Raw genomic sequence first — 27,659 nt, 5'->3', positions numbered from 1 at the left:
AATAATAATAATAATAATAATAATAATTATTATTATTATTATTATTATTATTATTATTATTATTATTATTTATTACCAGGTTTTTGAACCATAATTTACAACACCAATCAAGACAATATACCATTAAAACTATTAAAAATGCCAATAAAAGTCTCATTTACTTTACTTTTCTTCAACAAACGTTGTTGGAGGGAACATCAAGATCCCATGATGCAATTCAAAAGAACAAAATATGTTTCAGATTGTATGCATTAAAAATACATCTACAATGCACCCTTTATTACACACAGACAAATACACCACTTAAAGCAGGTGATGAGGATAAAATAAAAAAAATATATCTAATTAAATATTCTATACAAAAATACTCATGATTTGATTAAATGTGTTTTGATTTAATTCTGAAAATTATAATTTGTCAACTATAGCAAAAATATGATCAAAAAGGGAAAGAAAGAGCATGAGAGAGTGAAAGAAATTGCATGCGCAAAAGCATCTCTCTTAAACAGTGTTATGACGATAACATCTCTCTTAAACAATGCTCATGAATCCAGATAATATAATGTATAGTGATTTAGCATATCAGTTATCTTCTATTAATAATAGTCACAGGGCACTGTTAACAGGGTTTTTCAATCAGAATCAGACATAACCAGCTACATAACATGCTGCAAGGAAGGCAGTATTCCTAAAGCATAATGGGGTGCTTTAAGAGTTTTTTAGCATAATAGCCAACATAATAGGCTTCAGCATTGCAGTACATTACATGCTATGACCTTATAGACTTTAAAACATCAAAATTATGAACTTTAAAAGTATTTTATTTAGATTTTAAAAAGTTAGTTGTCAGATTGGCATGGGGCCCTATGAAGGCGCAAGGCCCTGTGTGATCGCACACTTGGCACAGGCCCTGTGACAGCTCTGCTCTGTATATTAAGGCTATCCTCAGGCCATCCAAGATGTAGGTGACTTTTTTTTTTTTTTCAGAAAAAAAGAACATTAAAGAGCATTTCTAGCTGACACCGTGGTCCTTGGTGATCTCATTTAAGAAGACTAACTTCACATACTCTCAGAATTTGATATGCTGCATGTTATTATGGAACTGTAATCTCAAACTCTACACTGTGCTCAGATCTGTCAAGGGTGTGAATTTGAGGTTGAGTTTTTCATGGGTCCACCAGGATAAAAAAAAAAAAAAAAAAAAAGGTTTAACTTGTGATCTGAGAGGGTTTCGGGTCCAAAACTTCATCGGGTTTGGTATTAATTCTTTGGGTCTCAGGTAATGTAAAATAAATGTGCTTTGTAACTGGTCCAACAGTAAGTTTACTTACGATGTATTACTGTAAATGTACTTTTTTCTTAACATTATGAACATTGAATTTTATGTTATATCTATTGCTGTTAAATGCTATTCATACCATGATGGTTTTCAGTAATTTAATCGTGTGGATAGGCAATCTGAGCTGAGCCTTGGCTTAACATTTAATTTTCCCATCACCACCTGCTTTTAGTGTTGTTTTTGTTGTTGTATGACAAAGATAAAATGTAGATGGTAATACTTGTTAAATTGTGATGTTTTAGAATTGCATGAATTAATGAATTACAGTAGTTTACTGTGAATTTAGAAAGTCTACTGTATTTTTAACTGTAAAATTCTGACACCCGCATCTGCCAGCTTTTTTACAATTACTTTTATGTTTTTTTTACAGTATACTCAGTTAAAATTCCTGTGGTTTTAATGATACACTTTTTTTTACTTGCTACAGTAACCTGTAATCTGGTTAACATTAAGTTTCCTTAATATTTTCGGTGAATAACCATAAATTGATACAATAAATTGATATCACTCACTCACAGGAAATGCACTCACTTCATTACTATGCATTTTCGTGTCACAATTGATGGTATTAACAAACCATTAATTAACACTACTAGCTTAATTAATAAACTACTATTTAGCTGTTAGTAAGGTAGAAGTTGGGTTTAGGTTTTGGTTAGGATTAGGAATGCAGAATAAATTCATATCACGAATAATCTCATACTTTACTACTAAGGCAATAGGTAATAGCATCGATTGTGACCCAAACTGATATGGTATTATTATTATTATTATTATTATTATTATTATTATTATTATTATTATTATTAATAATAATAATAATAATATTGTTGTTGTTATTATATGTGGAATTTCTTAACTAAAGATGAGGTGAACATTGTAGACAACACTAATGAATCCATGATTTAAGCTATCGATTTTTTTTTTTATAAAACTATCACATTTGTATTTTAAATCCAGTGGTCCCAAATTTAAAGAAGAACTCAGAAATAATTATTTGACAATGATGAATTTTAATAATAAGTAATAATATATTAAATACATTTTAAATAAGAAAAGAAATGGAAAAGTAGACAAATCAATCAGCTGGACAGCAGGATTTTTTTTTTCCTGACTGACTGCAGTATTGCGGTTGGGTCGGGTTCGTCTCAGGTCTAATTTCATCATGTCTGGCTCAGGTCCGATTTTTCTTTTAAAAATTAATCAGGTTCAGGTCAGTTCAGGCCAGGTATTAAGGTATGGTTAAAAGTAATATAGTTTTAATAAAAAAATACTGTTCAGATTCTTGCACAAAACAATTGATTTACAGTCTTAATCTGTTATCAGGAGCCATGGGTAATAATTTCGTTTGCCTTTACGCAGATCTGTTACAATAATCAATAAATCGACTTATGCAATACTCGAAGATGACCTCAATAATTTTTGCCATTGCAATATATATTTACAAAAACTCACAAATAACTTTAAAGCCATTTTACAATGACCTTTACATTCTACCTCACTGGTGTTCACATTTATAATTAAACATTTACCTAACAGGACATTTAATAGTACTGTATACATAATGGCCCGCTAGAGTTTTACCTTTCCAAATGAACACTATCAAACAATTTTATGTTAAATTACTCAACAAATGTTTACTTCATCCAAATTACAAGCCATATGAACAGCAAACATGGTTATTTTTCCCCCTTTACCTTTGTTAGATTATATTGATGAATTAATGTGCTTCTCGTTTTTTTTTTTTTTTTTTTTTATTAATGTTATTAACCCACAGATTTGTTTTTTCGTATTGTTCCCACCATGGTCTTGGACATCATCATCAAAAGCTCCTCTCTCTTCCACTATCAATTGCAAAGCCCTCGCAGCAGATACTCTTTTGGCCATCTTGATCAGTTGTGATAAGGAACCACACTGGCAAAGTCTTATTTATAATATTATGCCCCTAATGCACAGATGAGACAGGGTGTGAGAAAATAAAGCTTGGTTCCTGCAAGAGAGAGGGTACAATGTGCAGGAATGTATAAGCAGACAGTGTTGATAGTTGAATTTTCAACAATGTTGCAACTTTGTGCGGGAGCAGGAGAGGGAGGGGAATAAAACAGCAGCACCAAAAAGGAGGAAGACAGAGTGTAGGAACACTGGACCTACACTTTCAAGACTTTTATTAGACCTAGTTCAAGTGGACCGGAACACCTTGTATATGTAATGTAAATGTGTGGGGGGAGGTACAGTATGCGGTCATTGAAAATTTGTTCGGATTTATGTTCTTCACAGAAAATAAGTCAAAGCCAATGAATTTCAGGTTGATAAAATAATTCATTGTTTAATTTTTTGTATGATAAAAACTGAAAAACGGGTCTCACAGACCTGAACACCATACAAGGGTTAAAGTGTTTATGGCTATTTGCATTATTATGCTGTTATATAATCATTATAAAATATGGTGACATAAAAGGATGTCAAAACGACACTTATCAAAACAATTCCTGTAACAATATATTGCACAACAAAAATCCCTTATTGTGACAGGCCTACCTGTACGTTTGTTTTAAATCTGAAAGTACTGGTCATCATTAACTTGCATATCATAAATCACCAAGGACCTCAATTTCAGCTTAAAAAAAAACTTCATTAATGCTCCACTGAAGAAAAATGTCACCTAATCTCAGATATCCTAAGGCTGAGTAAATTAACGGCTAATTTTCACTTTTGGGTGAACTATCCTTTTAACGTGACCTTCATACAGTACACTTCAACAAAAATGTTATGAGATCATTTTAATAAAAATCAAGCCCTAGGACATAGTGCACAAAGTTGAGGAAACACTTAAGCATATTTTCCCTGAATAATATACAGGTCACATAAATTGTCTGAGACACTATTTGCATATTCCAATGACCTTAAGTTAGGCTGCGACTCCAAGGTTGAGAGTTTTGGGCCTAAAGCCACGAAGACCATGACAGACTACAGCTCTCAGATATTTAAGCGACTCCCTTATGAACACAGGATAAAGTCATGATCACAGAGCTCCTGCTTCACGCTCACTACAACGCAGCGGAGCATCAATCACCTAAACTTATGGGCCGTATTATAAAAACAGAGACCTCTGCACTCCTGGGCCAAGCTATCAGAGGACGGACCAGCTCTCTGGCTCTCAGCACCTCCATACAATTTCTGTTGGAAGATTAATGTTCTTGCATCGAGTGGGTTCAGGGACGAGAGAACAAGGAGAGCAGAGAAACAAACAGTGAACAGGAGCGCATGGGCGAGAGGTGATACGGTATAACTTTGCTAGCTGTTTGGGAGTTAATCCTTGCAATGAAATTCCCTAAATGTGCAGAGAATGTCGAACAGGGCTGAAGGCAATAAATCTGGCTCCAATTTGGTAACAAACTCTCACGTGTGTAAAAAAAATTAAAATTCAAATAGCATCTGCTTAATTTTATGTAAAATGATGTAAAAAAAGAATAAGTATTTACATTTTCATTATTTATAAATTAAATTAAATAATTTTTTTGTCCCTTATTGTAAATTATATAGAACATATATTTTTTTGTTCCCCTTGTTGTACCCCCTTATATATATATATATATATATATATATATATATATATATATATATATATATATATATATATATATATATATATATATATATATATATATATATATATATATATATAGACACGTATTTATACGACAGTTCTGTCTGGTTCTTGAATCTGATTGATTGATAGTCATGCTAAATTCTGCCAGTACTAGCACTCGTACTGCCTCTTCACCCTTCACCCTTGTGTATCTCCCACCAGTGCAGATATACAGCCACACCGCACTGCTAATCGTGTCATAATGCTCATAAATATAAACAAGGGGAAAAATTATTTGTGAGATACAAAAAATTACTATTTATTTTCTCTTTTAAAAGTATTAGTGCGAAAATATTATTAAAAAATACAAATATACTGTTTATATATAAAAAATAAATAAATACATATATAAATACATATGTGAGTGGTTTCAGGGACAAAAGAACAAGGAGAGGACGGACACAAACAAAGAAAGAGGTGAAACAGTATAACTTTTGCTGCATGTTTGGAAGTTAATCCTTGTGATGAAATTCCCTAAATGTCCAGACAATGTCGAACAGGCCTGAAGGCAATAGACCCGCACAGGGTGGGTAATGTCAGAAAGGGGATATGGAGGACACATTGGCTCCAATTTGGTAACAAACTCTCAGTGTATAGAGGAATTCACACAGCATCTGCTTAACAATCTGTGCTGGTGTCAAAATGAAGAATTATTTTAAACACGATGTCACATCACAATGACATCAGTTACACAATCAACATCAGTCAGTACACAACAGACAGTAAGCATAAATATATCTGATAGCTATACTGTATGTCACTATGGTGTCTTAAGTGAAACTAAATCAATATTAAGCAAATTATACAAAAAAGAAAGCACTATGGGGCAACATTACATATAGTGAATTATAATCTACTTTATTGGTATTGGTTAATTTTTGGCCCTGTTGAGAATTAAATTAAGCACCATGGGGGAACAAAGAGACTGAGATTTCATTTTAATTCATTGCATTAATCATAAAACAGGCCATAAGATGATGCTTGCTGGGCTTTATTAGGAAAGTAGATGCTAAATTTACAATCTTACAATCTGTGAACTCTTTATTCATACTATTAAAGACATGTCATGATCACCAGTGATCCTTCCTGACAGGTCACTGGTGAACTACAAGTGTCCTGTTTAGGAACTACAAATCCTATCAGGCCATGTTAAACCCCAGCTGTTCATCACGGCTGATGAGACTCACACACACACAGCTGAAACTTGTGTATGTGTGGTGTATAAATAGTCTGAATGATCAGTCATCACAAGTCTCAGCTGTGTGTGTGTGAGTCTCATCAGCCGTGATGAACAGCTGGGGTTTAACATGGCCTGATAGGATTTGTAGTTCCTAAACAGGACACTTGTAGTTCACCAGTGACCTGTCAGGACGGATCACTGGTGATCATGACAAGACATGCCTGCACATTCGAAAAAAAAAAAAAAAAAAGTGAAAATATTGTATTTTATGCAGCATTTGATTACAACATATTTAGAAAGCATTAAAATAAAATAAAATAGATTAAAATTAAATTAAATATACATCTTCCCCATAATATCATTAATTATACAATATTAAATATATTATAACAATTGTATCAAACTAATTACTTAAATGTGTAGACATCCCCTCATCTGTTGCACATCATAGATATTAAAAAATGATTTATATGTGAGCACAGCCATTATGTCTGTGTTACGGCCCAAAAAACAAAACTGGCTCTATAACTGAAATCAGGATTTGAGCTAAAAATATGAAGGACACAGACACTTGAATATGGCAAATTGACATCTCATCAATATATTTAATTAAATCAACCTTAAAAGAAGAAACAAAAATGAATAACAAAAACAGTATACAGGTAGGGCAGCTAAACAACATAGTTCCCTGACGACAGGTGTTCCTGGAGAGATCTTACCTAGCTCCCGTGAAAAAGAATAAAAAATCTTCCGGGCCACTGCTTCCCTTGCTGAACTAAATAAATAACAAAATGTGACTATGAAAGTTAATGTCCACTACCTGCTACAAAAATAAACAAAGTATCAAAATAACAAACAAACAAATTAAGCTAAACAAGTAAGGCATTACTACAAAATCAAAAGTTAACACACCAGCCAGCGAGAGAGAGAGAAATAGAGAGAGAGAGAGAGAGAGAGAGAGAGAGAGAGAGAGAGAGAGAGAGAGAGAGAGAGAGAGAGAGAGAGAGAGAGAGACACATTTAAGAGAGTTCCAACGCAGTGAGTACTTGTTCATGCTTTTATCAGCAGCAGGGTGGATTACTGTAATGGACTCCTCACTGGCCTTCCCAAAAAGACAGTTGCAGCTCATCCAGAACACTGCTGCCAGGATTCTGTCCAGAACCAGAAAAGCTGAGCACTTCACACCTGTCCTCAGGTCTTTATACTGGCTCCCTGTTACATTCAGAATAGACTTTAAAGTATTACTACAGTATATAAATCACTAAATGGCCTAGGACCTCAATACATTACAGATATGCTCACGGAATACAAACCTAACAGATCACTCAGATCATTAGAATCAAGTAAATTAGAAACTCCAAGAATTTAGTCAAAGCAGGATCTTCAGATCCCCACCCCCCTTGCTGCTAGAATCAGCTTCCAGAAATGATCAGATGTGCTCCAACATCAGGTACATTCAAATCAAGACTGAAAACACATCTGTTTAGCTGCGCATTTACTGAATGAGCACTGTGCTACGTCCGACAGATTGCACTATTTTGTCTTTCTTTTCTTTTTTATTATTTTATAACCAGTTTCAACACAATTTAATCTGTTTCTATCTATTTTAATCACTTTTAATCATTTTAATCATTTTATTTTCTTGTTTCTTTTGTTCTTGTCTGTGTAAAGCACTTTGAATTACCACTGTGCATGAAATGTGCAATCTAAATAAACTTGCTTTGCCTTAAACCAGACCCATAACAGTCTGTAAGTAAACAAACGAATGAACAAACAAACAAACAGACTGACTGACTAACTAACTAACTAATAAATAATTAATTAATTTACATATACATAAGTTATTTTATTCACAAATATTACATATTATTTGTACTACAATAATACTTCAGATAAAAAAAGACAATTGCAAATTCTGTTTTGTGCCAACAATTAACCTTGCAATTCATGTACAAAATGGGAGCAAATTAGCCAGCTCCGAATTTTGTCCAATCCTTGCAATTCAGTATTAACTCACAACACAAACAACACTGCCTGCTACTAATACAGGGCAAACGTGTGTGTTTGTTGTTTTCTCTGTTTTCCTTTGCTCAGCAAAGCTGTGATCTGTGTGAGCAGTATTTCAGCGAGAGCATCTTCTGCTGGCTTTAGGGGTGGTTTCTTCTGCTCTGATCTTACAGCTAAGCTTGAGTCAGGTAGCGCTTTACAAACACACACACAAACACACACAAACATAAACACTATGCATACCCTTGAGTGGAGAAAAGTATGGAATAAAATAAATATAAATCCCTGACAAGGGAAGAAGATTCTCTGGAAAACAGCAGAAAACTCAGGAACTCCAGAAACCCCTGTGGCTGCATTGTAATTGATGGAGGTCCTGAGCCCAGCAGGCAGGCAGCAGGTCCCAAAATAAAGCCCGCTGTCTTCTCAAACACCATGGTGAAACTGAGCTCCTACTGAAAACAAAACAATGGTCTGAGGCATTAATGCCTGGGTTTTCAGTTACACTTTATTTTGATGGTACATTTGTTGAATCTAAGTTACATTGCAACTAATTCTCATTATAAGCAGACTGTTAGGTTGGGGTTAGGGGTAGTGTAAGTTGACATGTACTTGCAAAGGTTCTTATAGTCAGTTAAATGAAGGAGCATTATCAACAGATATTAAGCAGATAGTCTACTAATACTCAAATGGACCATCAAAATAAAGTGTTACTGGGTTTCCTTTGGAAATGTCTGAGTTTCTCCTTGCATATGACCTAAACCTAGGACTGAATGCTAGATCAGAATGAATCTAGCAATTAGCCGGTTTCATGCATACTGACGTTTCCAGAAAATAACTGGTAAACTGAGGTAAAGAGATCATGTGTAATTAGGCCTTTTTGGAAAATACTGTAGCAGCAATTTCCCCAAATAAGTTGTAACAGTAAATTGCAGAAATTCTTATGTGTGAAAGGAAAAGTTGCTGCCATGAGTGTGTGCAGGTTCAAATGCACCTAGGTGAGACGTCTACTCCCGGCCAATCAGAAATGTCTGATGCCGATGACACATTTACACTCAGTGCTTCAATTTTCCTTCTTAGTGTCAACTGTGGGAAAATAATCACTAAAATGCTTATTATAAACTGCTGTAAGTGTAACTGCAAGCATTGCATTGGTCCCACTTTATTTTGATGGTCCATTTGTTGAATTTAAGTTACATTGCAACTAATTCTCATTAGATTATAAGTAGACTGTTAGGTTGGGGTTAGGGTTTGGGTTAGGGCTGAAGGTCTGTTCAGCAGCAGTATCAGCAGATATTAAGCAGACAGTCTACTAATACTCAATTGGACCATCAAAATAAAGTGTTACCATTGCTTTTAACTGTGTGACAACAGGTGTAAATGTGAGTATGTTTTGCCAACCAAGGAGACAGATTTTGATACAACACCGGTAGTCTTTAATTCCAAAGAGGGTTTTCCTTTAGCACATACACAAACAAATCTCTTGACATATGAAAGTGTTCTGTCTACATCACTTCATCGGAGTTGTTCAAAACACTTTTCCAAAATCCTCAGAATTACAGTGTCCATTTCATACTGTACGCCTACAGCAGGGCTATTCAATTGGTGGCCTGTGGGCCAAACCCGGCCCCCGAGACAATTTGTTGTGGCCCTCCAAATAGTGTGACCAAGACAAAAATAAATTTAGTTCAGTAGTAAAATGGCCGCTATAGTTATGGTGACGTGCGTCTGTTCAATAAAGCACGAGCTAAACAAAGTTATACCAACGGTGTGCTAGTTTAAAGTTTCCCGTATTTCTCCAATATATCTCCTATATATAGCAGTAAAGGCCATGACATCAGCTGAACCAAGCACTCTGATTGGTTATTAAGCAACAAATTAGAGCGAGAGAACAAAAACCAACACAATCTCAAGGCAATTCGTAACTTTTTGATTTAGTGTCTAACTCGTACGAATTCGTACGATCTAATTCGTACAATTTAGTACAATTTGCTCATCCGCCAATGACGGTTGGGTTTAGGTGTGGGGTTAGGTGACACGCCTCCTTTTTAAAATCGTACAATTTCGTACGACTGAACTCGTACAAATTCGTACGAATTAGCTAAACTGTCAAAACATAAAATACTTACGTTTTCTCGTGAGATCAGGCTGACAAAAACTGAAGTGACATAAACAGGTAAACACTTCAAATAACAGAAAATGTCTGCCACAAATTAATGGAAGGTGGACAGGAGACAAGAAAAAAAAAGGTCCCACATGACTATAGCAGACAGTTTTGTACAGGAATCACCACCAGAGTTTGTCCAGTTTATTATAAGTATATTTAGAGGGTGTCATTAACTAAAATGCCATCAGGAAAGTGAAATAAAAGCAACTTCGACTCACGTAATGTTTGCTGCCAACTTACTAACAGTGATGGTTTCTTTAAACCGTCAACAAAGAGCTTTGTTTTCTCATTCAAATTTAATTAAATTCATGTAAATTAGCAGGTTAAAAAGGGGGGTGGGGGATTTGGGGGAACTATAAAGACAGAATATATTTGTATATGAAAAAAGCAGGAGCCATAAATTAAACTGCCCACTGAGAAATCAGCATAAACTCATGAAATATAGTTTAAAACTGCCACTCACCCACAGTGAGCTGTCCTGTCAGCTGGCCAAGGTTATTCCGTGCGTTCACTGTCACATTGCGGTCCGACTGTAAGACCAGTGGACTGTCCTAAAACACATACAGAACAGAGAAAAATGGATTATTTGATACAGTATCATGCAAAAAAGAAGGACTTTAAGATATGAACAAGAAGAAACAGTAGAGTGAAAATAATCATACAACATTGCATCCCATTAACAATGTTACATAAGGTTTTAGTTTCTTTTTACTTTGCATTCAACCTAATGTAAAAGCAAAATAAAACATTCTAGATATACTGTGAAAAAAATAGCCTTTCATAGACGTTACTTTATACAGCTTTAAAATGTCACAGCCTTATTTGTGTTTCCAAAAACTATGTAAGAAGTTTGAAACTATTTTAGTATTGTACTATTTACATGAACATGTAAATACTTGTTTTTCTAATGTACATCAATCAAGTTAGAACTCCAATTTAGAAATACAATTCTGGAGTTACAGTAAACTTAATAGACATCAATTAAGTATAATTTTCCTATATTAAGTTAAGTGGAATGTGTTATAAATATAATTATTCTATAATTCATCCATAAATGAATAAATTAGTAATAGTAGCAGGAGCAGAAGCAGCAGTAGTAGTAGAAGTAGTAGAAGTAATGGTAGTATTGTCAGAAACATCAAAGTAACATTTACATAATAATATTTACATAATAACTGTCCTATGTTAAGTTGAGTGTGTTATTATTATAAATATGCTATAATTCATCCATAAATTAATAAATTAGTATTAGTAGCAGCAGGAGTAGTAGTAGTAGTAGTAGTAGTAGTAGTAGTAGTAGTAGTAGTATTGGTAGTATTGTCAGAAACATCAAACTAACATTTACATAATAATATTTACAAAATAACTTTCCTATTTTAAGTTGAGTGTGTTATTATTATAAATATGCTATAATTCATCCATAAATTAATAAATTAATATTAGTAGCAGCAGGAGTAGTAGTAGTAGTAGTTTTACTACTAGTTTAGTAGTAGTATTGTCAGAAACATTAAAGTAACGTCAATATTATTTACATGTCATGTTACAAATGAACTTCAGTTCAGAATATTTTTCCTATACTAAGTTAAGTGGAATGTGTTATAATTATAAATATGCAGTAGTAGTATAATTAGTAGAAGTATTGCTAGTATTGTCAGAAACATCAAAATAACATGATTATTATTTACATGTCATGTTACAAATTAACTTCAATTAAGTATAATTTTCCAATATGAAGTTAAGTGGAATGTGTTATAATTATAATTATGCTAAAATTCATCCATAAATTAATAAATTAGTATTAGCAGCAGCAGAAGTATTAGTAGTAGTATTAGTAGTATTGGTAGTATTGTCAGAAACATTAAACTAACATCATTATTATTTACATGGCATGTTACAAATGAACTTCAGTTAAGCATAACTTTACTATATTAGCTTAGTGTGTTATAATTATAAATATGCGATAATTCATCCATAAATTAATAAATTAGCATTAGTATTAGTAGCAGCAGAAATAGTAGTAGTAGTAGTAGCAGTAGTAGTAGTAGTAGTAGTAGTAGTATTGGTAGTATTGTCAGAAACATCAAGAATATTGATGTTTCCTATATTAAGTTAAGTGGAATGTGTTATAACTATAAATATGCTATAATTCATCCATAAATTAATACATTTGTATTAGTTGCAGCAGAAGTAGGAGTAGTACTAGTAGTAGTAGTAGTAATAGTAGTATTGGTAGTATTGTCAGAAACATCAAACTAGCATCATTATTATTTACATGTCATGTTACAAATGAACTTCAGTTAAGTATATTCTTCCTATATTAAGTTAAGTGGAATGTGTTATAATTATAAATACGCTATAATTCATCCATACATTAATAAATTAGCATTAGTATTAGTAGCTGCATGAGTAGTAGTAGTATTGGTAGTATTGTCAGAAACATCAAAGTGACATCATAATTATTTACATGTCATGTTACAAATAAACTTAAATTAAATATATTTTTTCCTATATTAGGTTAAGTGAAATGTGTTATAATTATGCTTTAATTCATCCATATATGAATAAATTAGTATCAGTAGCAGCAGCAGTAGTTGTTGCAATTTTTGTCCTGGCCAAATTCCCTCCATCGCCCCTTACCCATTATGGCCTCCCAATCAACACCATCCACCGAATTGGCTCTATCACTATCTTTCCACTCCACCAATAGCTGGTGTGTGGTGAGCGCACTGGCGCCATTGTCCTGTGGCTGTCGTCACATCATCCAAGTGGATGCTGCACACTCTTGGTGGTGTGAAGAGACCTCCACCCCCCTCATGATTGTGAAGCGCTTTTGGTGTATGGCCAAACATATAAATACACATTACTAACTTACTTAGTAGTAGTAGTATTGTCAGAAACATCAAAGTAATATCATTATTATTTATGTCTAACATAAATTTTAATTAAAAGACAGGCACATTCTGCTAACAACATCATATAATAACATTTCTGCAATGTTGTGAAAATATCTCATCAACATCTGTCGGTTTATGCACATTGAGTCATAAAAACCTAACAACTTTTACTCTTGTTTTGACTTGAGATGACTGACATTAATTTACAGCTATATTTAGTACTGTTTACTTGCGATCAGATCAGCCAAACAGATGGTACTAGCAGGTGTAAATGCAGACTTGAGGAAATATTAAATGAAATATGCCGAAAGTCAAATGTTTATGAGTTCATTGTGAAGTACTGCTGTATATAATACTGGGGCTGTCAGAGAATGTGTGTTCATGAATGTGTTCAGGGTGCCAGGTGTGTGTGTGTGTTGATGCATTCACTGGGGTGCATACTGTGGATAACTGGATTCAATATCTTCTTTTTCCTAGTGACCTAAACATCCTCTTCCATAACAGTGCTTGTGCTGTGGTCTAAGTAAGACACCACTGTGAACATATGGGATATTATCCTGCATATTGTTCTGAATAGGGATGGGCAAAAATACATTGAAATGTATCTTAAAATAAAATACCAAATACCTCAAATTTAGGTGTATCAAAATAGACTACAAAATACAGGAGCCATGAATGTTTTAAAATAAAATACTGTATTTTTGTATATTAAAAATGCTACAAAATACTTTTAAAATGGAGAAAGAAATTTCTTGGCCAACCTTCCATCAATAGGCCAATTGGATCAATCCGTTCACCATTAAAATGGCTTAGTAAAGTAAACAATGTTTAATAGCAACGACTTTTCTCCGCCACTTTATTAACCTCGCAAGATTCACACCATCTTTAGGTGTGTTTTATTTCTAAAGTTCCTCTGCATTTCCACCTACAGCACTGAGATTGAGATTGATGATGTTCTGAAGGCTCCATAGCCTTTTCTCATCTCATTTCTTTTTGATACTGTACATTATACAGCCGTTATATATTTCTGGTCTTAGCATTGTTCAGTAGCTATTTTCAATGGTTGTTGACTTGCTCCTGAATATACCTTCACTCTTTGTCTGTTACTTACTTTAAGCATAATTTCCATCCATTCTCCAATCATTGACCACCTTCTTAAAAAATAAATCAGTTTTCTGTTCTGATCTCAAGCTAAGCCAAATAACTGAGAAAGCACCAATCAGATGGGCTAATTTTTAGGATGTCGTCATGTACTGTAGACTTCTTGCAAAGTATTTACAGTTTTTTGAAACTACAAAAATACAAGACACTAATGTCATTTGATACAACATATCAATCCATTTTCATACAACCTATCAATACAAATGACAAAAAACTATTTTGATTTTGAAATACATATTTAAAATATATGTATCATAAACATTGCCTATTCCTGGTCCTGAAGTTCAACAGATTATTTAGCACAGGTTGAATTGAATTCCATCTCTGTTTGGGTGTGAGCAAAAACACATTTTTTTATGTGTGTCCCTTTAAAGGCAGATGAGCAGAGAAATTTTTTTTACGTGCCATTTTGAGACAATTGAACAACAAAACATGTCAATTTCATAAGGCAAAAAATGTCAGAAATTACTAAGAAAATAATAAGATAATAATAATAATAATAATAATAATAATAATAATAATAACAACAACAATAATAATACTTATTAATATAATTTTTACTATTGTTATTATTTTTTTACTATTATTGTTATTATTATTATTGTTATTATTATTATTATTATTATTATTATTATTATTATTATTATTATTATTATTATTATTATTATTATTATTATTATTATTATTATTAAGTTCCCTTTTTCTAGAAATGTTATAGAAATGCATTTGCAGAATAAACTAAAATACCGAACATTACACACCAAGTTTCCATTAAGTGTTCAAACAACTTGATTGAAATGCACCTATTTATATTTCAGACAATATAATTTTTACCAAAAACATAAAAAGAGACATTCACTTGAATGTATAATGCATAATAAATGTGCATGTATGAATTAGGCATGTGGTGAACATGTTCGGTTAACACAGTGACGCATTAGCCACAGAGCATGTTAGCAAACACATTCTGAAAGGGACATATATGTTTTGGATAGGAGGAACACAACGTTTTGTTATTGACCCATACTTCAGTGTTGAACTGACCCTCATTGGTAAAGCAGTCCAGTGTAAAATATATATTTGCCAAACATATAACACTTACCAACAATATGACACATTTTTTTAAAATAAATAAATAAATAAATAAATAAATGAAATCCATCCACAATATCTTTAGTGCATGCATGAGATGTTCAATCCAGGTTCATTGGAAATAAACATCTTTTGCTAAATAAAACACATTGCTATCTATGCATTCTGTTGCGTGTTTCAGATGACAAATCCACTAGAGGGTGCTGTCTACACTTCTAAAATAAGTTACTTAGGGTAAGTTTTTATTTGTATATTTCTAATACACATCTTTCTTGTGCACATCCACGGGAAGGAGCCCTTCCCTAAGCACAACCAGTAGTGTTTTTAACCCTCTGAGGTTGCCAGATCACACCTGTGTGACCAGGTTCGCATACTTATGCACTATTCTATGCCATTTTGTAGTATAAATTGTTTAAGTAATGCATTTACACTTAAAAAGAAAAGTGCACTTTAAATACCTGGATGATGCACTTATTCAGCCGTTAAAATGAAGTGGGGAATGTTAGACACTTCATGCATTCAACGATTCAAGCTTTGCTCACGTAACGGAAAGGGCAGTTTTCTCATACAAGAGTGATTATACCACCCCCCAATGGTGAATGCGGTTATACACATGGCAGTTATTATTTGGAAGTTTGGCCATTTATTTCACTAATTTGACAACCGTCAAACGTCACCAGGGAAACGGTATGAATTTTCATTTGGTAAAATAACAGTGTTCCATTTGGGATGACACTACATACCTATGCTGCATACTACATACTATGCTGTTAAGTGTGTAAGTGCATAATTACATAGTGTATAGTGTGCCATTTAGGACGCAGGATAATAATACTAAGAATAATAATTTTCCTCACAAAAATTTATGTTACACACCATTTGAATCTGTAAGGTGTCTACCTTTTGTGTACACTCACAACAACAACAACAAAAGTATATGTTTTTGGAAAGATAAGGAAAATAAATCAAACAGTAAAGGCAGATTCATTGCAGTCACATTTTACCTTGATTTTACATTACTTTCATCTCTTTTGTGGAACCGTGCTTTACCGAACTCGAACCTGAGTAATCTGTGTCACAATTACAACACAGAACAAATTGAGCTACCGAAAAAGATAGATAGGTGAGGAAAATGTATTTGGTTACAAATTATACATACCATTAAGTTGTTTTGTCCTATTTATTTGGTGTTGCGCAAAGAACTGCACAATCAAATTAAATTTCTTAGCTTATAACATGTTTCTGAAACTAACAATAGCATGAAAAGGAACAAAAATTATTGCCTCACAGAGTTCATTTTACCTAAAAAAAGGAGTCAAGGGTACGTTAAAGTATGTTTTTTTTTTTTTTATTGTAGGCTGAAGCATGTATTTCCTATGTATTTTTCTATATATTTCCATGCATTTCCTGTGTTGCAGTTCCTGGGACTCTATGAAGACTCTTATGTTAATTGTTACACACAACAAAAGAACACTTGTAATGCTTTTTACTGGTTTCTCCGGTTGCTACAGCAAGGAAACAAAAATGGTGTCTACTGCAATTGCTTTGTGTGTAAGCATGTAGTTTAAAGGTCATTCATTTATACGATTCCCTTCCTATGTCACTAGAAATACTGTGAATTTTTTTTTCACATGCTTTCAGAAGAAACTTAACAAAACATAAATTGTGGGTTGTGTTTTTCTTGTGTTTTCTGGGTTGGTAGATGCACCGGGGACTCAATTATAGCACTTAAACACAGAAAATGTCAGATTTTTGTGATATGTTTCCTTTAACCCCGGTCAGACATGATGCCACTCCATTCTGAAATCACTCCATCATTTATAAAGGGTGTTTGTTATTGAGAATGTTGCGTAGTGTTATATTTCTAAGGCTCAATCTCCTTTAACACTGAAGAATCTGGGCATGAGAATTCAGCCCTTAGATTAGCTTCAAAGCACAGCGCTCCTTTTTGACATTGATCGACCTGCCTGCCAACCTGATCGATATATCGACATGTACAGTGAAGGACCATGAGAGCAAATTCACCATTTCTTTGCCTTCTTTTTTTTTTGCCTGTGTTTAGTGTGTGGCCGTATTTCTTGTGTGGACAAAAGCACAGCCTACAATTCACGCAAGCTGTAAATCTGTAGTGACTGAATGTTTTTGATATTATAGAAACATGTCAAGTGGATTAATCTTGAATACTGTTACTGGTAAAAAAAATATATATATATAAAATTATATGTATATATATATGTATATATATATATATATATACATACATATATATATGTATGAATATATATATATATATAGCCACTCGCCACTTTCACTAGCCACAAATTTAAATTATAAATTTGACTTTGGCATGCTAAAAAATGACTAATTTTTAAAAATGTTGTGTTATGTCCACATGCCTACTCGTTAATTTATTTTTTTTATTTCACAAGACTTTTTAGGGCTCAACAATAAGCATTTACCATTTTTTTTTTTGTTCTCTGGCCGCACCAAACTAATTATTTCCTTGCCACAAATAAAAAAAAAAAATGTGTCAAAAGCTAAATATAGCTGTATACATACACATTTTATTCATATATGTATACACACAGGGCTTGACATTAACTTTAAATTATATATGCCAATATATGCAGATTATTTGGAAATCTACGATAGAATGTAGATTTCCAACATGGCTAGCCACTAGCCATTCTCACTAGCCACAATTGTGTTGTTGGGAAAATATTTTTATATGCATAAATATGACTTTGACATGCTAAAATACTTGATTTAGATTTTGTGTCATGTCCACATGCCTTCCTTATTAATTTCACGTCTTAACGGCAAATTGGTCATGGTTTCATAGTGTTATATTGCACTTAGTTCTTATTTCACATGACTTTTCAGAACTCAAAAGTAAGGATTTACCAAATTTATCCATGACCACACCAAACAATAATTATTTTAGCTTGTGTCAAAACAAGCTAAAAAAAGCTGTGTGCTATACTTTTTATTTAACAAAACATTTCTTTAAAAAACAAAGAAAAACAACTGACTTTTAAAAGAAGAATTATTGTCATGTATCTAAAATATGCACAGTAATCTGTCCTGGCTAAAGGTCTCTCAGATCACCAGTTAACTACACATAAATGGAGAGTTAATCTCACATTAAAGCAATGTTACTGTAAAAAAAAAGATAATTAAACCATATAAACAAAAATAACCGTAAGCAAAAGAAAGCAGGTGAAAAACATACCGTGTGTGATAATGAAAGGATGATCACATGCACACAGTTAAGGCCAATTAATAATCTGTTCAAAGTAAAAGCAACCGGTGCTGCTTACAAAAAGTCATATTTGGAGCTTAAATATATATATATATATATATATATATATATATATATATATATATATATATATATATATATATATATATATATATATATATATGAACAATTAATGTCAATTTTTTTTTTCATTTAATTAAATTCATATTTTCTTAAACTGTTCTGTAAAAGAACAATTGAACTAATTGTTTTAAGCAATTAAACGTATTATTATGGCGAGGCAGTGGCGCAGTAGGTAGTGCTGTCGCTCACAGCAAGAAGGTCGCTGGTTCGAGCCTCGGCTGGGTCAGTTGGCGTTTCTGTGTGGAGTTTGCATGTTCTCCCTGCCTTTGTGTGGGTTTCCTCCTGGTGCTCCGGTTTCCCCCACAGTCCAAAGACATGCAGCACAGGTGAATTGGGAAGACTAAATTGTCCCTAGTGTTTGAGTGTGAGTGAGTGTGTATGGATGTTTCCCAGAGATGGGTTGTGGCTGGAAGGGCATCCGCTGCGTAAAACATGTGCTGGATAAGTTGGCGGTTCATTCTGCTGTGGCGACCCCGGATTAATAAAGGGACTAAGCCGAAAAGAAAATGAATGAATGAATGAATGACTTATAATTATTATTATTATTATTATTATTATTATTATTATTATTATTATTATTATTATTATTATTATTATTATTATTATTATTACTAAAAACTAATGCTAATAATAATAATAATAATAATAATAATAATAATAATAATAATAATAATAATAATAATAATATTAATAATAATAACAACAACAAACAAAACATCTAATTACATTTTCACAAAATATATTGTTATATATAAAATATTATGCTATCTTATAATACATTACGTGCATATCACAACATAATACATTATATAGTATTTACATTAACATTACATTTACATTATAATACATTAAATTATTAGCATGTAACCTTGAACTATTTTTAACCAAACTAAACACTGAAAAAAACTCACTGACATCTGCGCTCTTGTATAACTTCCTTTATAATCATTGAAGCTGAACTTCACAAAGAATCTCTTATTTGCATTGTCTCTGAACTCACATTGTGTGTACATTTGTTAAAAAAAAACAGTGGGTTCAAAGAATGTCAAGAAGGCAAAGGAAGAAATAAAGCAAGTCATTTCTGCATGCGCAGTATAGTTTCATGTCGCTGACAGAACCCAACTGCTGCATTATGAAGAAGAGTACTTAGTCGATCACTCGAACAATAGAAGCAGTCTGGAACTGCAGTATCTGCACAAGCTGTCTCAAACTGTATAATTAGATCCAGAAGATGTCAATCTAATAGGGTAAAACACCATCTTCTTTAATTACCTCAAAAACACCCAACCAACACTAAGTGTGAGGATAAACTTTCTGATAAGACTGAACTTAGGAGCTTTCACAAAAAACAGACACAATGCAATAACATGATTGAATTGTTCTTGTCCAAGATCAGATCACAAAAAAAAAAAAAAAACCAAAACAAAAAGTTTTATATTATATATCTAGTGGATCTATTGTGCTTTCATGTTTGGTGAGGTTTTAAATGCCTCAGCATGATTGATAAAATGGTCTTTGGTACTAGAATTTCTAACTTATGATACCTTAACATAACAATATAGAAACCTGATATCCATTTCAATACCTATGTCCCCCTCCACATCAGGTAATTCATTACTGGCCTGTTTCCATAAGCACGTTTAATATGGGCAATACCTAAAGGCAATACACTTTACTGTAATACACTGAGTTGTAAATGTGCACCTGATGACACATCACATGTCAAAGGTCAACAACGTATTTAATGTATTATTTTTTTTGAAGCACTATAGTCACAGCTTACTGTGATTACCGTATTATACAATCACTGGCCACTTTATTAGGTACACCTTACTAGTACTGGGTTGGACCCTCTTTTTGCCTTAAGAACTTCCTTAATCCTTCGTGACATAGATTTAACAAGGTCCTGGAAATATTCCTACTACCATCACACAGTTGCTGCAGATTTGTCGGCTGCACACCCATGATACGACTCTCCTGTTCCACTACATCTCAAAGGTTCTCCATTGGATTGCAATCTGGTGACTGTGGAGGCCATTTGAGTACAGTGAACGCATTGTCATGTTCAACAAACCAGTCTGAGATGATATGCACTTTGACATGGCACATTATCCTGCTGGAAGTAGCTATCAGAAGATGGGTACACTCTGGTCATAAAGGAATGGACATGGTCAGCAGCAATACTCAGGTAGACCGTGTCGTTGACATGATGCTCAATTGGAACTAATGGGCGCAGTGTGCGCAAAGGAAATATCCCCCACATCATTACACCACCATCACCAGCCTGAACCGTTGATAAAAGACAGGATGGATCCATGCTTTCATGTTGTAAAAGCCAAATTTTGACCCTACCATCAAAATGTCACAGCAGGATTAGAGACTCTTCAGACCAGGCAATGTTTTACTGATCTTCTATTGTCCAATTTTGGTGAGCCTGTGCGAATTGTAGCCTCAGTTTGCTGTTCTTAGCCGACAGGAGTGGCACCTGGTGTGGTCTTCTGCTGCTGTAGCCCATCCAGCTCAAGGTTTATGTGTGTTCAGAGATGCTTTTCTGCATAACTCGGTTGAAACGAGCAGTTATTTGAGTTACTGTTGCCTTTCTATCAGCTTGAACCAGTTTGGCCATTCTCCTCTGACCTCTGGCATAACAAGGCATTTGGGCCCACAGAATTGCTGCTCACTGGAAATTTCCAGTTTTTCCAAAATGTGCATAAAAAATAGGTGGAAGGAAACAGTTAAAGTTTTTGGTTCCTTTTGTGGATTTGAATGTCTTAGGACCACTACTGTCAATTGAGGACTTTATCTAAAAAAATCTTAATCTGTGTCCCGAAGGTGAACAAATCAGGATATTTGAATGACATGAAGATAATGACAAAATTGTCATTTTTGGGTGAACTAATCCTTTAAGTGAAATCGACAAAAGTGTCTTTATGTTTCTGTAGCCAGATCACATGTGCTGCCACCAACTGCATGTTCAAAGCCAAGACGGACAGCATTTTTGATCATTTGTAAATAAAACAAGGGCATATTCAAATCAGAAGTGAGCAATGCATTTGTATGCATATGATAAAGCCACAAAAGCAAGCCTCATATTTTCATTTGAAGTGATCTGCCTTGGCATAGATCTCCAAACACACAACACTCAATGGTACAGTGAATACTCTCTTTTATCTCCACAACACAAGCGGCTTGTGAAATTAGTCACCTGGCGATTCAAAACTGACACATGCAAATAAGCTCATGGTCATTTATATGAAAAGAAGCCGCTTCATGTAGAGTGAATCTGATTTTTATTTCCATTCCAATTAATCTGATTCAAAATCTCAACGCTTCGTTCTTCTCGCTGTATCTCTCAACAAAGCAAAGCTGAATGCACAATAAGCAAGAGAGAGAATGAAGAGAGAGAGTTTCATTCAGGCATGACAATCCTATGCTCCTCCCAGATGTCCACCTGTTCTTCATTATCTCTCCTTCATTGTTTTTGCTCTGGTTTAATGACACACTCCAATCCCACACACCTGCTGAGAGCCTAAATTTAGACAGCTTCTGCTGTGATGACCCCTGTGATGCCTCTTATTGAATGGATTCGGTTTCACAGTTAATCACTAAATCAGATGTATGATTACAGATGGATAGGCTTGATGGCTGTGTGGGGGAAAAATACTTTGTTGTTATGGATGTTATTAATAGATTGAATTAGTTTTATTTTGGGCGACACGGTGGCTCAGTGGTTAGCACTGTTGCCTCACAGCAAGATGGTCGCTGACCGAGTCCCATCTGGGTCAGTTGGTGTTTTTGTGTGGAGTTTGCATGTTCTCCCTGTGTTGGCGTGGGTTTCCTCCAGGTGCTGCGGTTTTCCCTACAGTCCAAAGACAAGCGGTATTGACCTTATTTTTTAATGCGAAAATGCACTTGTTTTTGCAATTGTTTTAGAACTTCCGATCCAGTTGCCTATGAGAGGAATGACTATGACTAGGAATACTTAACGGCAGAAAACAGTCAAACTACTTGCTTTCCAAACAAGTGTGTTCATGACTATACAGACAAAGTATAATAATATAATAAGAAAACATAAGTTTGCAACAACAAGCAGCTTAATGAGCTGTTTTTTAATGTCTAAAAATGAATGAAAGTGAATGAGACCGGAAGTCTCGAGCCAAAAAGATTCAAATGGCTACAGCCGCTAGTACATAAAGAGTAAGATGAATAGGTGAATTGAATAAACTAAATTGGCCATAGTGTATGTGTGTGAATGAGTGTGTGTGGATGCATCCGCTGTGTAAAACATATGGTTGATAAATTGGTGGTTCATTACACTGTGGTGACCCCTGATAAATAAAAGGACTAAGCCGAAGGAAAATTAACGATTGAATAGTTGTATTTTGATATGTTTCATGTTTTGTAATTTATAGTGTATTTGTGTATTGTGTTATATACAGTTATCTTATTTTTTTATTTGTTTTTTTTATGTGTTTGTTTGTTTGTTTTTCTTAACATTAGTTTTTTTTATTACAACTTTGCTTTATTTGTAAAAAATAAATAAATGAATAAATGAATAAACAAATAAATAAATAAATAAATAAATAAATAAATAAATATAAAAAAATAAATACATGCATATGGATAAATAAAATTATGATTATGATTATGATGATGATGATGATGATGATGATGATTATTGTTATTATAAATATTATTATAAATATTATTATTATTATTATTATTATTATTATTATTATTATTATTATATGATAACTAGCTGGAATTGCGGCTAGAAGGTCATCTGTCGCCTAAAAAAACAAACAAACAAAACAAACAAACAAACATGCCTTAACAATAAAACATTAAAAAAACATTTAAATTTGAGTACTTGGCGATTATTTCATTATGGCGACCCTTGATAAATGAGGTTCACAGCCAAAAGAAAGTGAGTGAATAACCAGCTAAAATTTATTAATTTGTTTGTTTGTTAATATTTATTTTATTATCATTTAATGAGTTTAATAATAATAATAATAATAATAATAATAATAATAATAATAATAATAATAATAACAAGAACAATAATAATAACAATAATAATAATAATAATAATAATAATAATAATAATAATAATAATAATAATAATAATATTTATATTTATAATAACAATAACAATAACAATAACAATAACAATAATAATAATAATAATAATAATAATAATAATAATAATGATAATAATAATAATGGGGTGGCATGGTGGCTCAGTGGTTAGCACTGTCAAGTTGCAATTTCAACTAAATTGGCTCCCACTACTGGGAAATCTGGCATTCGAAAGGCTATCCACTGCAAAAACAAATGCTGGCTAATTTGGTGGTTCACTCCACTGTGGCAACCCCAAATAAATAAAGCATTAAGCTAAAGGAAAATGAATGAATGAATAAATAATAATAATATAGCTGTACAATTTTGGAATGATACAATAATATCAGTAGATAAAAGTGACAACTTATATTTAACTCCCTTAATGCTATTTTTGGCTGTGCATGTAAACTTGTGTATCTTATTTCTCAAATATATGCCACACTTTGTTAAAGTACTTTCTATTTCTTCACGCCGGGAGCAAGCTGGTTTTGAGGTAGATATTCTTTTGTTTATTTCATCAAATGCCAAAAAGTCCACTGCTGTTGTGCTCTGGTTAAACTAGCATCAGACATTCAGCACCACATGAATGGTAAACAGAAAGCAGAGCAGCGCTGCTGGCACAAAACCAGTGATGCAAGAGGCAGTTCAGCGTTAAAGCGCTCACACAAGAGCAGAAAGAACTAACAGAAGGATCTCTCATCATGAAGTGTGAGGTGTCAGTCTTTTGAGCTTAATGCACTGGCTAACAACCTCACTTAAATTGCATCAGAGGAAAGGCATTTCAGACTTCAAGCAGATGATTATGTCATTTCTCAGTAATGAAACGAGGTACTGGAATGACACTGTAGCTTCTTATGTGATGTGATCAAAAGAATATTAATCGCATTACTCTTTTAGACAAAATCTTGAACAAGAACAAATACAACAACAATTCATTCATTCTTTTTGGCTTAGTCCCTTTATTAATCAGGGGTCGCCACAGCGGAATGAACCGCCAACTTATCCAGCATATGTTTTGCTCAGTGGATGCCCTTCCAGCCACAACCCAACATTGGAAAACACTCATACACTTTTGCATTCACACTCATTGCTGTGAGGCAATTTTACCACCATGCTTCCCACAACAACAACAAAAACAACATCAACAACAACAACAACAATAATAATAATAATAATAATAATAATAATAATAATAATAATAATAATGGCGTCACGCAATCGCCTCACAGCGAGAAGGTTGCAGTTTCGAGCTAAATTGTAAGCTAAATTGTTCGTAGTGTATGTGTGTGAATGAGAGTGTATGGATGTTTTCCAGTGATGGGTTGCAGCTGGAAGGACATTCGCTGCGCAAAAAACATATTTTGGCAGTTCATTGCACTGTGGCGACCCCAGATTAAGCCGAAAACAAAATAAATGAATGAATGAATACAATAATAATAAACAAATATAATAATAATAATAATAATAATAATAATAATAATAATCATAACATATTTGACTAATATTATTATTAGTATTATTATTAGTTTTTTTAATTATTATTATTATTACTACTTATTCATTCATTCATTTTCTTTTCGGCTTAGTCCCTTTATTAATCTGGGGTCGTCACAACGGAATGAACCGCCAACTTATCCAACATATGTTTTACACAATGGACGCCCTTCCAGCTGCAACCCATAACTGGGAAACATCCACACACACTCATTTGCACACATACACTATGGACAATTTAGCTTACCCAATTCACCTTTACCACATGGTTTTGGACTTGTGGGGGAAACCGGAGCACCCGGAGGAAACCCACGTGAACACGGAGAGAACATGCAAACTCCACACAGAAAGGCCAACTGACCCAGCCGGGGCTCAAACCAGCGACCTTCTTGCTGTGAGGCGATTGTGCTACCCACTGTGCCACCGTGCTGTCCTATTTATTATTATTATTATTATTGTATTTATTGCATTTTCATTTCTTTGTTCGATCATTAGATTGCCTTTAAGAATAACAACATGTTTTCAGCATAATGTTGAAGCTTTTTTAATTGATTTTAATTTTCACTTAATTTTTTTAACACCAGATCAGCATAGTTTCTGAAAGACTGTGAGACTGGATTAATGACGCTGAAAATTCAGCTTTGACATAACAGAAATAAATTCAGTTTTAGGAAGTGTTCAAGCTGAAAATTTATAACAGAGTATAAAAATCAAGAGTTTTTATTGGGGAAAAAGGGCAGATCTAAAATATTCTTTAAATCTTACGCATCTGAGTTAGAATTTTACATATCTTTAATGTCTCATGACATTTTAAAACCCTAATAAATCAGATGATTTCTACTGTATGCCCTCAGAGATAGATTAACGTAATTATACTTTCCTGTCATAAATAGTTATATGGTCTGAGATGTTTTTCATCATTGCTTTGATACAGAAAAATGTATTTTAACAATCAAACATTTACACTTCACCTTTAAGCCTTTAGCAATGTTGGCCTTGCCCTCAGTAAGCCCACCCGAACCTGCTCTATATTATAGACACAAAGGCTGTATTCTCTAAGACTCACCATCATAAATGTAAAAATGTGGTGTTAAGCTTTATCCCTCCGCAGGGTGCAGAAACGCACATTCATTCTCTGCTATTTTATGGAGTCATAAATGAAAGCTTGTTAGCTTCATTCCACTGACACAGATTGGTTTGTCATTTCTCACATTGTGTCGACCCCTCTATAGTTGATGTTTGCTTGTTCACCTCTTTCCTCAGGAAGAAAAGGTGAAGAAAATTGGAATTTTGTCAGCTAATTCATTAAAACTTGTTTTGGTGAATTGGTGAGAATGAGAGATCATTTTGAGAAATGTTTTTTGTTTGTCTTTGTAACATAAAAATAAATGTAAATTATATATTCATTTGAAATGTTAAAAGACTTTTACTTGCATCATTTCTATAAATTATTTATTTTAAAAAAATAAATGTGTTTATTTTTTGATTTGGTGGGTTGGTTGGTTTTTTGATTTGGTGGATTGGTGGGTTGGTTGGTTGGTTGGTTTTTTGGTTTGGTGGGTTGGTGGGTTGGTTGGTTGGTTGGTTGGTTTTTTGGTTGGTTGGTTTTTTGGTTTGTTAGTTGGTTGGTTGATTGGTGGGTTGGTTGTTGGTGGGTTGGTTGGTTGGTTGGTTTTTTGGTTTGTTGGTTGGTTAGTTGATTGGTGGGTTGGTTGATTGGTGGGTTGGTTGTTGGTGGGTTGGTTGGTTGGTTGGTTGGTTTTTTGGTTTGTTGGTTGGTTGGTTGATTGGTGGGTTGGTTGTTGGTGGGTTGGTTGGTTGGTTGGTTTTTTGGTTTGTTGGTTGGTTGATTTGTTGGTTGGTTGGTTGGTTGGTTGGTTGGTTGATTGATTGATTGATTAATTGATTGATTGATTGATTGATTGATTCATTCATTGATTCATTGATTCATTGATTGATTCATTCATTGATTGATTCATTCATTCATTCATTCATTGACTTATTCATTCATTGAACGAAAAAATATATGAACAAAACAAGACTAAATAGACAAGAGTATTTAGTATGTGGGTTTTAAAATAAAACATGAATTTGATAAATGCAATTCTAGTATATAATGACCCAAGGTTATGTGTAATTTACATGCAGAGTAATTTACATAACTGGCATA

At 33.5% G+C, this 27,659-nt stretch overlaps 1 protein-coding gene across 1 annotated transcript in view; it reads right to left on the bottom strand.

Moving 5' to 3' along the window:
• Positions 1–27,659, bottom strand: part of LOC130231672 (zeta-sarcoglycan) — a 482,284-nt gene that overhangs the window by 90,910 nt on the left and 363,715 nt on the right. Inside the window, exon 4 of the mRNA XM_056461045.1 lies at positions 10,803–10,890. Within this exon, the coding sequence (XP_056317020.1) occupies positions 10,803–10,890 (88 nt within the window). The remainder of the gene's footprint in view (positions 1–10,802; positions 10,891–27,659) is intronic.

The sequence above is a fragment of the Danio aesculapii genome, chromosome 1 (assembly GCF_903798145.1).
Source record: "Danio aesculapii chromosome 1, fDanAes4.1, whole genome shotgun sequence".
Taxonomy (NCBI): Eukaryota; Metazoa; Chordata; class Actinopteri; order Cypriniformes; family Danionidae; genus Danio; species Danio aesculapii.
Note: the sequence above shows the minus strand (reverse complement) of the source record. Positions and strands in the feature narration are given on the sequence as shown.